Consider the following 15805-nt stretch of genomic DNA (forward strand, 5'->3'; position numbering starts at 1 on the left):
CGCAGAATTATACACACAAGTTTGTAAAAAACCGTTCTTTATTAACCAGTACAAATATAATTTATCAAAAATGTCCTTTAAAAAACTGGCTCAATACTTTTACTTTAATTGCAAGTAAATTAGAGTCAGGAGAATGAAAATATGAATTCTGCTAAGCAAATGTTAACAACTTGACATGAATCACTTTAGTGTATGTGCAAACTTCTTAAACACTCAGACAAAAAAAAAAATATATATATATATACACACACACACACACACACACACACACACATATACACACCATCAGAAAATGCAGTAAAATCTAATTAACGGGGAAGTCCTAAAAGGAAGAGGCTTTAGGGGAAAACAATAAAACAAAGGAAGTTCCCAGGAGTGTAGCTACTTCCTTCCTCTGGAATCCTCTACCACAGATGGGAGTGACAGTGTGACATCCCACCTTCCTACTGGGGCCCTTCCTCCACCTAGGCATATTCCCTAATTCTTGTCCCTCCCAAAATCCCAGGCGCAATGCCAGTAACACCACTGCTCATTCCTGGTTGCTTTCCATCCTCCTTACTTTCTGGCCAATTTTGCGGCTAATTCTCAGTTTCAAAATTGGCTTTCTTGGAACTAGACATGCAAATATATTTACAGATGACCGACTAAACATGCTCAGCACGACTTAAATCATCTGATCAGCCTTTTTTGGAGGAGACAATCCCTGCTTCCACCCCCAATGCTTCTGCTTGCAGGGTCTGTGTGCTGCCAGATGGAAAGAAGGCACTTTCTTTAAAAACAGCAACTGGGAAACAGCACTGTCACTCAGGCTGCTGGAGGGAATCCAAGACAAAAGAGGTGGAAAGAGGAAAGCCAAAATATTAAATTGTTTCTTACTACTTTTGAGGCGAAAAAACTACCAAATAAAAGTTTGCGTTCAACTATAATACTAAGTATTAAAAATACAAAAAACAGAAGGCTTACCCATGTCCATACGATTTCAGTAAACAGCACATGCATGTGACTTTTCAGTTTTCCAGGGTTTTTTTAAGTTTTTAAAATTATTTTTTATATCTGGAAAACCCAGCTTGCTCTCATTTTCTATTTGCCAAGATGCATTTATCTTTAGGGAATGCATATATACAAGCAGAAAATTTTTCATAAATTCTAACATAATTTTTGTAAATTCCAACATTCAAAAGTTTGAAATTTGGTCTCTTAATTAGAAGCATGCCTTGACTCAGCCATTATCCTAGAAAACTATCATTTCTTCCAACAAAAGTGCTGAGGTCGGGGTGAAAGGGACATATATGGACCTGAGATCAAGTCTTCTGAACGCTGTCGTAGAAGCCAGCACTTGGGAGGTGCAAGCCCAGGACAGAGTGTAATTGTTTTACCACAGGTCACTTACTCTCTATAAAATCGAGATGATTGCAAATATGAAATAAGGCAATCTTTGGATATTTTTGTACAAAGTACTATACAAATCTATGTCCTGTGTGCAAATTATTTGTGAACGCACTGTGGGCAGCAAGACCTCAGGGAGCAGGGCTTCAGCAGGAAATAGAATGACTTCTCACACAGTGACAGCCAACTGTAAGTACCATCAGATTGACTGAAAGAGGAGTCTTTTGGGAAAACAGAGTTGGAGTAAGTTTTTAATTCCAGTCAGATAGAGGAAATTCCAGAAGGCATTCTGCTCAGAGAAGACAGGAAGGAGGCAGAGGTAGAGGAGCACTGGGGGCAGGTTCAAAGGCACATGGGCTGACCTGGGAATTCACACAGCAGGTCAGAGAGGAGATGGCCGCATGGACAGGCTGCAGGTTTGGGTGCATCAGTGAAACATTAATGGGAGAACTTAGGCTTTAGCTCCTGAACCAGGGGAGCCACTTGGAGATGGAATTGTCTTTAGCAAGAGTGAGATGATGGGAGCAGTGTTTCAGACAGGATGGTTAATCTGTGGGCCATGTGTATGACACAGTGGGAAGAGGAAGTGACTTGACAGCTGTCCTTTCAAAGAAGTAATGAGTCAAGTGAAAGTCAGAGAAATAAGGTTGAACAGAGTGATCATTCCAGGGGGAAATGTATTAAAGGGGATCAATTCTCTGCTATTCTTGTTTTTGAAATTCTCCAGCAGAAAGCTAAGGTTATTTCAAAATCTTAGAATCCTGGAGAGAATCCCCTTGTTCATTGAAATGACAATTTTAAAGGTCTATAAATGAGATTCAGTCTTTAGAAACTGATTGCTGGCTGTAGATGCATATGAAAAAGGCAAGGCAAGTGGAAAGTTCTCCAAGAATACTTCTATACTTTCGGAGAAGTATCAATCATTTTGGGACTTCACTGGCTACTCAAGGGACCCTGTAAACCCCAGACTGGACCAGGGTCCCACCCTTGGATTGTAAACGGCCCAATGTGCAATGCCCTAAAACAGGAGTCATCCGAGGAACTCTTGGCCAAGGTCCTTCCTGCTATCCAAGAGACATGTGCACATCCCTTTGCAGTTTCTCCTTGGCATCTGGCCTGGTGGCTGAGAATAGCAATGGGGGCTTGGATGAAGGGGCCTGGTGCTGAGCAGGCATGTGATACCTGACATTCTTCCAGAACCTTGTCTTCGCAGACTGTGACCTTTCCTCTGTGAAGTTCCCTGACCAGCGTATGGCCCCATGCTTCCGCTTAATGAATTTAATGGATTCTGGCATTTTCTCATAGTCCTGGATTTTCTCCAGCTCCAGCAGGACAACTTTAATTCCATCCTGAATGAGAGCATTGTACATCACTATTTGCTCTTCAGATGAACTCCCCAGCCAGCTGAATCCCAATGTTTCTTGGACCAAAATAATAATCAGTCTTCTGCTTTTCTTTATGTTTTCATTAGTGACATCAACAAAGTCTGGAAAACATGAAGGACAGCATAGTAAGTAAAATTTCTATTTATAATCATTCTCTCCAGAACTAAAACCCCAGAAGTTTCCTCCCATCACATCCCCCATGTCTCTAACACTCTTTTTTTCTTGCCTTATTTCAGATTAAAGGAGGTTTCCATTTTAGAGACCAGCTAAAAAAAAAAAAAATTGACCCACTAGATCTGAATGTTTCACTTAGGACTCAGAACACTTTCAGTGGAAATCTAAAAACCTTGTTAAACCAGTTGATCTATACTACTTCTATTTTAGTATATTGGTTTAAAGCAATTTTCAGATCTAACTAATTGTTAAGTTTTCCAAAATAAAATACAACTTAATTAACTTCAACAAAATATAAGTAAATATTTTGCATTAAATAATGTGAAAACCATCAGTATGCACCATAGAAGAGGTTCTTAAAATTATCAAATATGTGTGCCTATGCTAGTCTTCTAGAAAGATGAAATCCAACTTAATTAACCCAATTAATTTAATAATTACATTTGTTTCAAAACAAGATTTTTACTTCTTCCCATTATGTTCATACCTTCCCCAACGTAGTCATCCCTTCCATAAATGAATAGCTTATATCCACACTGTTTTTCTAAGACCTCAGGCAAGACTTTAAATACAAAAATATCTGAGTTAGAGGTGGACCCTTCCTCAAGGGTCTTTGGATATAGTATGTATGCATCATAGGTTTTTCCATCTGAAACTAAAGGGAAAATGTTATATTTTAGGGCCACAAGAAAGAGATTTGGTAAAGTCAATATTGCAAACATGCATTTCAGAATGAATTTTTTTTCATATAATGGTATGAATGAAACCATAATACCAAATGTATCAAACCTTTTTAAAGTGCTCTATTCTTACAAGTTTCTATTTATTTATTTTTTTTTACTGCCACGTTATTCTTCTATTATTTGATAGTCACTTCAAATGCAGAGTTCTTTACCTCTCAGTATGGGAACTATTTTCTAATTCTTATCTTCTTCCCCAAATGTCACAGCACTGAATTCTAGCAATCTCCCTTTTATATATTATTGTAGTATTCACTTTTTTTTTTTTTTTTTTGGCTAGGTTTAAAGAGGAGAGTGTTTCTCTGATGCATGAAAACTGAGTCTTGTCTTTGATTGGATGGAAATCTTGGGTGATCTGTGTTGTACCCAGCACAGAGAAGGTCCTCAACAATGGTTTCTGAATAAATGGACTTATAAACAGATGCTCTAAATGCCTTTATCCCACAGTTACAAACACTAAAGCAGTAACCTGGAAAACAATGCTTTCCAGTCTGTTCAATTATGAAATTATAATTAAATATAAAAATAACTACTATTTTAATGTATGCCACATTTCATTTTAAAATTTAAGTAAATCCCTCTTGGTTATCTTCTACATCTCTTAATTAGCCCCTCTCTTCAACAAGAAAACATTCCACTGAATATAAAATTGTACCTTTTTTTGGGAGAAAATCATACCAACAATCCCTGTACCAAAGCACTATGTCAATCTTGAAGATTTTATAGATGAAAACAGAGCTTGTAATTACTACTGTTAACAAGACAAATATACCAATCATGTGCTTCTGGAAATTGGAAACTATAGCAAAAAAAAAGAGGAAAAAAATTATTAAAACCAAAAGAACTAAAATTTGAGCACAGCAAATTAAACATCATCATCCCAGAGAAACCACATTTGGGACTGGCCTGGAGTCCCAAATCCCAGATAGTATTAACCCATTCATTATCACTTAATAATGGATATTAATGCACAATGCCACATAGAATGGATGCTATGCAAAAAAACTAAGGTGTATTGTATTAAAATTCTACCTAAGGAGTATAATATACAACCTTATAGAAAAATAACAAAGACCATAGGTTAGAGTATTCCATAGTAAAATGAGTCAAAGTCACTCAAAAGCCAACTAAAGTTCCTAGAGGTAGAAGAGTCAGGTGGGAAAAGGTAAAGGCTGATGGAAAGAAAAAAAGAAGCTAGGGATACCACACAAAATGTTTCACACTCCACATTTTCTGGGCTTCACTTGCTAATTATTCATTAAGTGATTGATTACAGAGCAGGAGGGGCAGAGGAGTAAGGTGAAGGGGAGGTAAAAAGGGGGATGTAAAAAAGAAGAATAAAGAAAGAAGAAAGTGACTTCTAAATGTCAGGGGCCATAGAGGCATCAAGAAGAGAGAATCTAAAAGCTCTCTTATTTTATTTTTTCAATTTAGGTCTTTGATCTATCTGCAATTGATATGGGTATAAAGTAGAAATCAAGATATACCATTTTCCAGACTAACAGCCAATTGACTAAATTGATAGTTTATGTTTATAGACGTCGTAACTGTAGCTTCATACAGTATCATGATACCTATAGTATAAATCTTCCAGACTTGCTGTTTTTATTCAAGACCATCAGGGGTGTCCAACCTGTGGCCACATGCAGCCCAGGATGGCTGTGAATGTAATCCAACACAATATTGTAACTTTACTTAAAACATTATGAGATGTTTTTTGTGGTTACATGTTGCAATGTATTTAATGGGTGGCCCAAGGCAACTCATATTCTTCCAGTATGGTGCAGAAACACCAAAAGATTAGATACCCCTGAAAGTATTTTTGGCCCTTTATATTGCCCTGTGACTTTTAGAGTAAGCCTGCCTATAACAACACACCCACACACACACCCATACTTGCACAAATAATGCTGAGATTTTTAGTGGAATGGTTTTGAATCTATAAATTCAGTTGGGGACAACTAAAATCTTTTTAATATTGAGTGTTTCAATACATGAACAATGTATATTCCCCCATCTGTTTAGGTCTTTTCCAATTTATCTCAATAATTTTTTTTGTTTCTTAGTTTATACTACAGAGGTCTTGAACAGCCCTTGCTAGGTTTATTCCTATGACTTTGATAACTTATTTTATGCTACTTTAAAGGTTATCATTTCAATTCAATTCCTACTGGTATTGGTTTGTTGTTGGTACTTACAAACATACGTAGAAATATTACATATATATGTAGACTAGACCTTGCTATTCACTTACAGTTCTAATAGTTTGTCTGTTTAGATTGTCTTTCATATATACACTCATAAATACCCTATTTCAATTTAACTACAACTAATCTTAAAATATTTCACAAATACTCTTAATACCATGTCTAAAGATTATACAACTGATGAAAATCAGTAACTTTTGACATCCTCTCCAGAAAGTAGATATTTAGACTTCCCCTCTGCATCCATCATTCACCTAAATATATTCATTAGATACCTACCATGATCACACTTAAGTTGCTACTAGTTCTGGAAATAGAATAAGTAGTAAAATAAATGGCCTGCACCATCACAGAATTTATAGTCAAGTAAAGAAAACTAAGCATGATAAATACTGTGATGGGGATATACAGTGTTGTGGAAGCACATAACAGAGGCCCTAACCTCTTCCATTTTGGCAAAGAGCAGGACAGAAAAGCTCCCTAACAGAAGAAATAGTTCAGCCAAGAAAAGAAAAAAAGGAAAGAAGTTATCCAGGTTAACAGGAATCCAAGAGCAGTTTGGGTAGAGGAAATAGCATAACAAACCTCAAGATCACAGACTCTTACCATGCTAAAACAAAATTACATTTCTAACAAATAGTTTTGTTGTTTACCTGGGTATATTAATTGAATATATGCTACATTTATACCATATGTGTTCCTGGCTACACAGGTAAATGGATATAGATAGAATTTACTTTTCACTTCTGAAATATTAAGCATTGTGATGACTGTATTCCTTTTTTTGGATGAAGGATTTTCCACTCTGTTCCAAAGAGAGAGAGAAAAAATAAACTTGTTTAAATAAACTGCATTAACAACAAATAAGACACATGTGCATGGTTTATCTCCTAATTTGTTGCATAAATTGCAGCAGAAGTAACCATGAGCCCTAAACACAGGTGTGACAATCAGGCTGTTAGCCACAGTGATGGGAGATGTAATAGCCCTAGGGCCACTGTCAGTAAAAGACTCAGCAGTAGAGAAATTGAATTAGAATCACCAGCTTCCAAGAAGAAAAATAGAGACATGTACATTTTGGTCTCCATGGAGCAGAGAAGAATATATGGAACAAGAGTAGAGTAGCCAGGTGACAGAGGGTCAGAATGTTATACTAAGGAGTCAGGAGCGTATCCCTACAGAACTTACAGGGAGCCACTGGAGACTTGAAAAGTGGAGTGTATGATTTTTGATCCCATTTAATGAGTGTTTTAGACTACTTAAAAAATAGAATAACATGAAGGTTATTCAGGAAAATTGCTTCATTGGACGGTTGCAACGTATTTAACTAATTTAAGAGAAAGCCTTCTAAATGGTCCTGAATTTGTACCACAATGACGTGTATTCTTATCTTAAATGTACAACATGTCAAAAATCCTATTTAGCTTTGCAAAACTCAGTGTGGGCAACAAAGGGATAAAAATCAATCAACTGTTAACTAACTTTTGCTATTAGGTTAAACCACAAGGTTATATAAAGTATAACATGTAATTTAGCACCAGAACTTCTCAACTGCAAGGTTGGCTTTCAGCATACTTACAGTCTATAGTCTTCCACCAGCACTGGATCATCATCAATCATTGATCCATTCCACTTCCAATAGACAAAGTCACTGGACTGGCCAGTGACATTGCATATCAGTTGTAGTTGGGATCCTGCAAGGCAATGTATTTTTAATCATAGCATTAACTGATTTTACCTATCTGTATTAACAAATGACTACTGAATAAAAATTTAAAATTATAGGAAAGCACAAAGAAAAAGAAAAATCACCCTTAAAACGACCATGCAGAGATGACCACTGTTAGTAATGTTATGCATCTCATTTCTTTTCTCTGCCCAAATGCGCTTTTTAAAATGAGGTATATTGTCTACTATTTGTAATGGTTACCACATTGGGAATGCTGGCTTACACCATTAGCCTTTCAGGGCTGCTTAGTATTCCACAATACAGACACAATATGATTAATTACTTTTCTAATGTTAAACACAATTTGTTTCTAATTTTTCATTACTGTGGTTATTATTCCAATAAACATTCTTATACACAAATATTATACATACCCTTAAGTACTACTTTAAATAAAAATCTGGATGTAAAATTCAGTTAAAAGGTGATGCACATTTTAAAATCTGACCAACCCCTCCCAAATGAGACTATAATTCCACACTGCCCAACAGTGTGTGCAACTGCCATTTACCTCCCCAACTCCCAGATTAGCCACTGCCAATTCAGAAAAGAAAAAAATTTCATTTAAATTTTCACCTGCATTTCTTCAATTCATAGTCAACTGACATGTTTTTCATACATTCAGTGTTCATTTGCCTTTAAGAACTGCTTATTATCCCTACTATCCATTATTTAATCACATTCTCATATTAAACTTACTGATATGGAAGTGTTCTTTATTCATTAAGGGTACTAATTCTTTATTATACATGAAAACTATTCCAAAAATCCTTCAGCATTAGTTGCTTTTATTTCATTTTTGTTTATAAAAAGTCCTTGGTACAGATATTTTTATTTCTTGTTTGGTCAAATTTATTACTGTTTATCTGTTTTTGCTATTTTTTTCCTAAAATATCTCTCTCACACCAAATCATGAAAATATCCACGTACACTTTATTTGGAGCATAAAATACTTTCACTGTTGTATTGTTTTACAGTTTTATGGGGGCAAGACAATCTTAGCTGTTGCAAGTTTGTAGCCCTTCAAAGTGTCATAGTACATCAACAGATAAATAACACTATCTGTGGTATTAACTTAAAGAAGAAGATGACTAGGGAAAAATGTTTTTTCAGATCTAAAGGGGAACAATAATACAAAAAAAAAAGGTTGGAAATACTGCTCTAGATTATATTGGCCTATATTCAATTTTCAGTTTTCACCTGTTAGTTTATAACTAAGAATGCCTCTTTTATCTTCCACCATAAATAGCAAATATTATATATACCCTTAAGTACTATTTTAAATAAAAATCTGGATGTAGAATTCAGTACAGAATCCATAGGTCACAAACTCACTTCTAATCTCTGTCATCATGCAGTTACTATTATAGAAAATAATTCTGTATGCTAACTTGATTTTGATTTTTGATTCTCTGGTACAAAATTCTGTTTTTATGCTTATTTTCTTTTTTAATTGAATTTATTGAAGTATAGGTTTCAAGTGTAAAATTCAATAAAACATCATCTGCACACTGCATTATGTGCCCATCACCCCAAGCAAAGTCTCTTTCTGTCCAATATTTCCTCCCTTTTCCCACCTCCACCTACCTCTTGCCTCCTTTCCCTCTGGCTATCACCACACTTAAATCTGTGTCTCCGTGTTACGTATTTTTTCTTTTGCTTAATCCCTCACCTTTCATCGAGTCCCCCCAAAACCCCTCCCCTCTGAGAGCTGTCAATCTGCTCCATGTATACATGCCTCTGTTTCTATTTTGTTCATCATCTTATTTTCTTCATTAGATCCCTTCATTAGATCATAAGTGAGATCATATGGTGGTATTTGTCTTTCTCTGACTGGGTTATTTCATGTAGCATAGTAATGCATAATAATCTCCAGGTCCACCTATGCTGTCACAAAAGGTGAGATTTCCCTTTTTTACAGTCCATTAGTATTCCATTGTGTAAATTAACACAGATTTTTATCCACTCATCCACTAATGGACACTTGACCTGTCTCCAGATCTTGGCTATTGTAAATAATACTGCAATGAATACAGGGGTGCATATATTCTCTCAAATTAGTGTTTTGGGTTTCTTTATATGTGTTTTCTCAGAAGTGGGACTGCTGGGTCAAAAGGTAGTTTCATTTTTTTTATTTTTTGATGAAATTCCATATTGTTTACAGAGTGGCTCCACCAGTCTACATTCCCACTAACAATGTACAAGGGTCCCCTTTTCTCCAAACCTCACCAGCACTTGTTGTTTGTTGATTTGATGATAGCCATTCTGATAGGTGTAAGGTGGTATCTCATGGCAGTTTTAATTTGTATCTCTCAGATTAGTGATGTTGAGGGTTTTCTCATGTCTATTGGTCATCTCTATGTCCTCTTTGGAGAAGTATCTATTCAAGTCCTTTGCCCTTTTTGTAATTGGGTGTTTGTCTTCCTGGTGTTGAGTTGTATGAGTTACTTATATATCTTGGAAATTAATCCATTATCAGCTATATCATTGACAAATATGTTCTCCCTTTCAGTGAGTTCTCTTTTCATTTTGTTGATGATTTCTTTGGCTATGTGAAAGCTTTTTAGTTTAATGTAGTCTCATTTATTTTTTTCCTTTGTTTCCTTTGCCTGAGGAGGTACATAGGCAAAAACATTTGAGAGGTTTTTTTTTGTTTTTTTTAAATCCTCACTTGAATATATGCTTATTGATTTTAGGGAGGGAGGAAAGGAGGGAGAGAAGGGATAGTGAGAGAGACAGGGCAGAGGGGAGAGATGTGGGAGAGAAACATGTATCAGCTACCTCCACTCATGCTTGAATAGGGATCAAACCTGCAACCTAGGTATGTGCCTTGACTGGAGAATGAACCCACAATCTTTTGGTGTATGGGACAGCACTCTAATCAACTGAGCCGCCAGGCCAGGGCAGATGCCTGAGATTTTGCTAAGTATGTTTTCTTCCAGGATTTTTATGATTTTACAACTTGCATAAATGTCTTTTATCCATTTTGAGTTTATTTTTGTGTATGGCATATGTTGGTGGTCTATTTTTGTTTTTTGCATGTACCTAATTTTCCCAGCACCATTCATTAAAGTAACTGTCTTGACTCCATTTTATTCTCTTGCCTCCTTTTTCAAGTACAAATTGACCATAAAGGTGTGGGTTTATTTGTGTGCTCTCTGTTCTATTTGCTGATCTATATGCCTGTTCTTATGCCAGTACCAGGCTGTTTCGACTACAATGGCCTTGTAGCATAGTTTGGTATCAGGTAATATGATATCTCCAACTTTGTTCTTATTTTTCAAGATTGCCAAAAAATAAGGATTGAGATAGAATTGATGTATATATTTGATGTATTTATTTGTATTTGTATAAGATTAAATCTAATATATCATTTGTGATAAAGCAGTTCCAAGTTTCAAGTTCTGTTGAGGCATTTTTCTGCATTTGGCCAAACTAACAGAAGCTGACCTAAAATATTCTGCAGCTCTTTTCTAATTTGCCTTCTTAAGTGGATTTTTCCTCCTTTTTGTTTCTTTATTCTTTCAAAAAAAAATACTCTTCAATCACATCTAATTCATCTTCACTTTCTTCACTAGAAATATCTTGTTCTGTATCCAAATCTTCTGAAAAAATTTCCACATAATCTTCATCTTCTAAACCACTTTCATTTTCACATTTATCTCTATCAGTCTCATCACTGGACTCAAATAGCATTTGCTGAAGTTCTTCAACATCTCTTGGACTATTGAATCGATATATTTTTCTAGCCATTTTCAGTGGTAAGTTAAAAAAAAACCAAAAACACAACACTGACCTCAAAGTTTGTGAATAAAGACAGCTACACTAACACTGACTTTGGAGTTCACACTCTCTCAAACCCAATTTATTATTGAGTATCACACACCCTCATGGCACTCGTGTTATAACCAAACTGATGGCTTCAAGGTATGGCTTAACATTAGTCATGTACAAACACACAGCTAGTCATGACCTTGAACTTATGCACCTGATATATGTAACAGTATTTAAGAAAAGCGTTTGTATCCTTCAGATCAGCCACAATCACTGCATGCATGGTTAAGGTTGTTATTGATAAGTACTTATTTATTGCCACTTTATTCTATGTATATATGTTCCTCTCTATTTCTTCTTCTTCTTAAAGCAGTCTCTTTAACATTTTTTGCAATATTGGTTTGGGGGGTAATGAACTTCTTTAACCCTTTCTTTTCTTTGGTTTGGGAAGCTCTTCATTTAGCCTTCAATTTTAAATGATAGCCTTGCTGGGTAAAGCAGCCTTAGTTGTAGGTCCTTGCTTCTCATCACTTCGACTATTTCATGCCAATTCCTTCTGGCCTGAAGTGTTTCTGCTGAGCAATCAGCTTAAAGTCTTATGAGAACTCCCATGCAGGTAACTAACTGCCTCTCCCTTGCTGCTTTTAAGATTCTTTGCCTTTAAGCTTTGCCATTTTAATTACAATGCGCCTCGGTGTGTGCCTCATTGAGTTTATCTTGGTTGGGGCTCTCTGTGCTTCCTGAACTTGGGTGAGTTTTTCATTAATTAGGGTAGGGAAGTTGCCAGTCATTACTTTTTAAAACAGGTTCTCTATCCCTTTTTCACTCTCTTCTCCTTGGGGTACACCTATGATACGAAGTTGTTATGCTTGATATTGTCCCAGAGGTTCCTTAGACTTTCCTCATTTTTTAAAATTCTCTTGTCTTGTAGATGCTCTGGTTACCTTGTCCTATAAATCACTGATTCAATCCTCTGCTTTATCTAACCTGCTGCTGATTCCTTCTAGTGTATTCTCCCTTTCAGATATTGTATCCTTCATTTCTGTCTGGTTCTTTTTATGTGGTTTCTATGTTCTTTTTAATGGTAACTACCTTTTTATTCAAGTTCTCACTGAGGTCATCCATTCTTCCCCCAATGTCCTTGACCACACTTATAAACATTGTTTTAAACTCTGCATCAGATATTTTGTTGCCTCCATTTCATTTATTTTTTTTGGGAGGCATGGATTTCTCTTGTTCTTTAATTTGGGGCACATTTCTTTTTTCACCATTCATCTGCACTTTATGTTTGCCTCTGTATATTAGGCAGACCTGCTGACTCTCCAGCTTGTAATGAGGACTTTCTGACATAGGTGCCTTGTGGGTTGCAGTGGTGCAGTCTTCTACAGCACCTAAGTTAGGTGCTCTGGAAATGATTCTTTGTGGCTTATGTGCTCCCTCCTTTTGTAGCTGAGTCTTCAATGTTGTTGGCCCATTCATGGGTACAGTTAACCCTCATGCCAGGTGACTCTAAAGACAGACATTATTCACCATGTATGAGCAGCAGTTCAGGGGCTGCCCTGAGGCAGGGTTGTTGCCGGCAGGATCTGGTATCTGCCGAAGTCCTCCTCTGGTTGTTCCATTTGTGTGGATAGCTGGATGGAGCTCTGCTGCGTTTTAAAGACCACAGCTGGTTGTGTTGGTTTTGGGCCCTCTTGGCCACAGCTCTGGTGCACATCAACGTCAGACCTCGTATGTAACTAGCCTTAGGCCACCTGTCTGGAGCAACCATGCTATTCACTGTTTGTGGGTGCATATATGGGGCCTGGATGTATGTGGGAGGGTTGGCTTCCTGAAACTCTGACCTGGGGGCAGATTAATAAAAAGTCCAAGGCTCCCTAAGGTCAATGTCTTTCTGGTGGCTTCTCTACCCCCTGACCCCAAGGTAGTTTGGACTTCCTCCGGAGTCTTATGAAGAAAGGCTATAGAGTAGGCCTAAGCTGGCTATGCTCCTCTGACCCTTTCTCAGAGCTAAAGCTCGGTAGGGCAGGGTGAATGGGTTGGGATGACAGGGCTAGTGGGTCCCCTACTTTGGGGCACCATAGTCACTCAATGGAGAGAATGTGGCTCCTACTCCAGAGCCATAACACACAGTCTCTGCTAGAGTCTCCAACTCTAGCTCCCTCAAGAGGGGCATACCACAGGTTTAAGTTGGGCACAGCCAGCTATCCCCACTGCAGGAGCAAGCATGGCAAAACGGGGCCGCCATGACTTGGGAAAACAGATCAAGAGAGCCTTCTGTTGGGAGTGGCACCAGTTGGGCTGGGGGAGGCAGGTGAACTGCATGCTTCCCCTCAGCTCCATAGCCAGGCCTCCAGAGACCCTGACAAAGGAGTCTTCTGTTGGGGGTGGCGCCTGCCAAACCTTCAGGAAGGGGAAAAGACTGGTTCCTATTCCAAAGCCACACAGTTCAATGAGCATCTGAGAGTCTGTAGTTTCTCCAGAAAAAGAGCACACTTCAGGTCCCTGTTGGATGTAGGCAACAGTCCTTTCTGCCCAGCAGGGCGGTGTCACCAGTATTTGGAGGGTTAGTGCATTCACCCAGCTGGCTCTGTAAGAACAGGAGTGCCTGATCCTGGGAGATGGCACCTCAGGGTAGTGTGGAATAGGGACTCAGAACAGGGACCTCAGTGGCCGACCTTCCAGATCTCTATCCAGAGCCATGCCACCCAGATCTTTTCTTTATCACTCCTGTATGCTATAAGTCTCCTTCCTTCTACTAGAGGTCCAGATGAGTGCCCAAGAGTGAGCTTCTGTGTGGTGGCCCTTTAGGAGAGCACCTGGATTCTAACAGACTCTCTCCTCTTCTCAACAGACAGAGTCCCCACTGATTTTTCACTGCCAGATGCCACTCAGGCTTCTCCTCCCAGCCCTGGAGCTCTGGGCTGGGGGTCCTGGTGTGGGGCTAAGACCCCATGCAACCTCAGGGGGTACTTTTACAGCCAAGATATCCCTCCAGCTTCTCAGCTGCCACACCTGGTTGCAGGGGCCACCATGTCTCTGACCTTCTAACTGGTCTCTGTGTAACTTCTTCTATAAATCCTTGGATATAATACTCCTGTTCATCTGTCCCTCAGTTATTCATTCAGGTTGACTTCTCTATGGTTTAGCTGTAAATCCAGTTTGTCTCTGGAAGGAGGTATGTAGCTTTCACTTACTTCACAGATAACTTGTATCTCTCTGTTTTTATGTTTAGACCAGTGGTTTCTAATAGAACTTTCAGTGATGATGAAAGTGTTCTATATTTGTGTTAATACTGTAGTCACTGGTCATCTGTATTAAGCTCTTGACTGAGACACTAATTTTCAACTGAACTAAATTAAGTTACTTAATTTAAATATACATATACATAACCACATGTGGCTAGTGGCTATTGCATTGTACAGTGTAGGCCTAATGCTTCTAAGATTTCTTTATTCTTGAAATAAAAAATGTTCACTAACTTGAAAAAGTAAAAAAGTATTTTTCTAGAATGACTATCTTTTTGACTTGTAGTCTTACTCTTCTGTCTAAAAGCTTAACGCTCTGGGCATAAGAAATTCACTGTGTGACAAATAAATTACATTTCTCATTCCTAGGGCTGTTGAAATTGGCCTTTTGCTGGTGTTTTCATGGGTAATAGATTTCCACAGAAAGGCAAGGATGGGCAAATCAGACTTGATTAGATTTGTGCCATAAGAGGAAAGAAATACAAAGAAACATTTAACACACAATCTATGCTACCTTCTTTCTAATTTTAGATATATCTAGTAAACAACCTTACTATTATGTGTAGTAAAGGTATAGTTTATCTTAATCTTGAATGCAAAATAATTATTTCAGCATACCCTAATTCTTTTTTTTGATGAAGATAATTTCTAGTTATTTTTTATTTTTTTTTAAATTTTATTTTAATTTATGTTTTCAAATACATTTGTCTCTGCCTCCCCCCCACCACTTTCCCTTGCCCCCTCCCGCCTTCCCTCCCTCAGCTCTTCCCCTTTGGTTTTGTCCATGAGTCCTTGCTATATGTTCCTTGACTTTCCCCTTCCCTTCCTTTTCCCCACTCCCCCTCCCTCCTTCCCTCTTGTCTCTGTTGATTTCTTTTCCTTTCACTGTTGCTGATCTTATTTTCCTTGCATCTTTGTATTGTTGGTTAGGTTCCGCTTATAGGTGAGATCATATGGTATTTGTCTTTCGCCCCCTGGCTTATTTTGCTTAGCATAATGATCTCAGCACACCCTAATTTAAGGGCACTTACCCAAGACCACTTCCATCGTCTCATTAACTGGACTCACAATCACAGGCCTCATGGGCCTATTTTCCTCTGAAAGAAAAACATCCACAGGTCTTGTCAGTCTCGTATACATAAGAATCTCAAGTGATAACAAC

The 15805-nt window shown here is 37.8% G+C and overlaps 1 protein-coding gene across 8 annotated transcripts in view; it reads right to left on the minus strand.

Annotated features, from left to right (window-relative positions):
* Nucleotides 1–247: 247 nt before the first annotated feature.
* The window catches only part of IL1R1 (interleukin 1 receptor type 1), a 116354-nt gene continuing 100796 nt past the window's right edge, over nucleotides 248–15805 (minus strand). For 7 of the 8 annotated variants that reach the window (XM_054577980.1, XM_054577976.1, XM_054577973.1 and 4 more), the window contains 6 exons: nucleotides 15675–15740; nucleotides 7472–7586; nucleotides 6546–6697; nucleotides 4341–4484; nucleotides 3433–3600; nucleotides 248–2872 (listed from right to left, as the gene is read on the minus strand). In XM_054577980.1, coding sequence (XP_054433955.1) covers nucleotides 2451–2872; nucleotides 3433–3600; nucleotides 4341–4484; nucleotides 6546–6697; nucleotides 7472–7586; nucleotides 15675–15740 — 1067 coding nt within the window. In that variant the 3' untranslated portion in view covers nucleotides 248–2450. The remainder of the gene's footprint in view (nucleotides 2873–3432; nucleotides 3601–4340; nucleotides 4485–6545; nucleotides 6698–7471; nucleotides 7587–15674; nucleotides 15741–15805) is intronic. The other variant, XM_054577974.1, reaches the window with a different exon arrangement.

The sequence above is a fragment of the Pteronotus mesoamericanus genome, unplaced genomic scaffold, assembly GCF_021234165.1.
Source record: "Pteronotus mesoamericanus isolate MK-2021 breed Mesoamerican mustached bat unplaced genomic scaffold, CSHL_Meso_final contig_48, whole genome shotgun sequence".
NCBI lineage: Eukaryota > Metazoa > Chordata > Mammalia > Chiroptera > Mormoopidae > Pteronotus > Pteronotus mesoamericanus.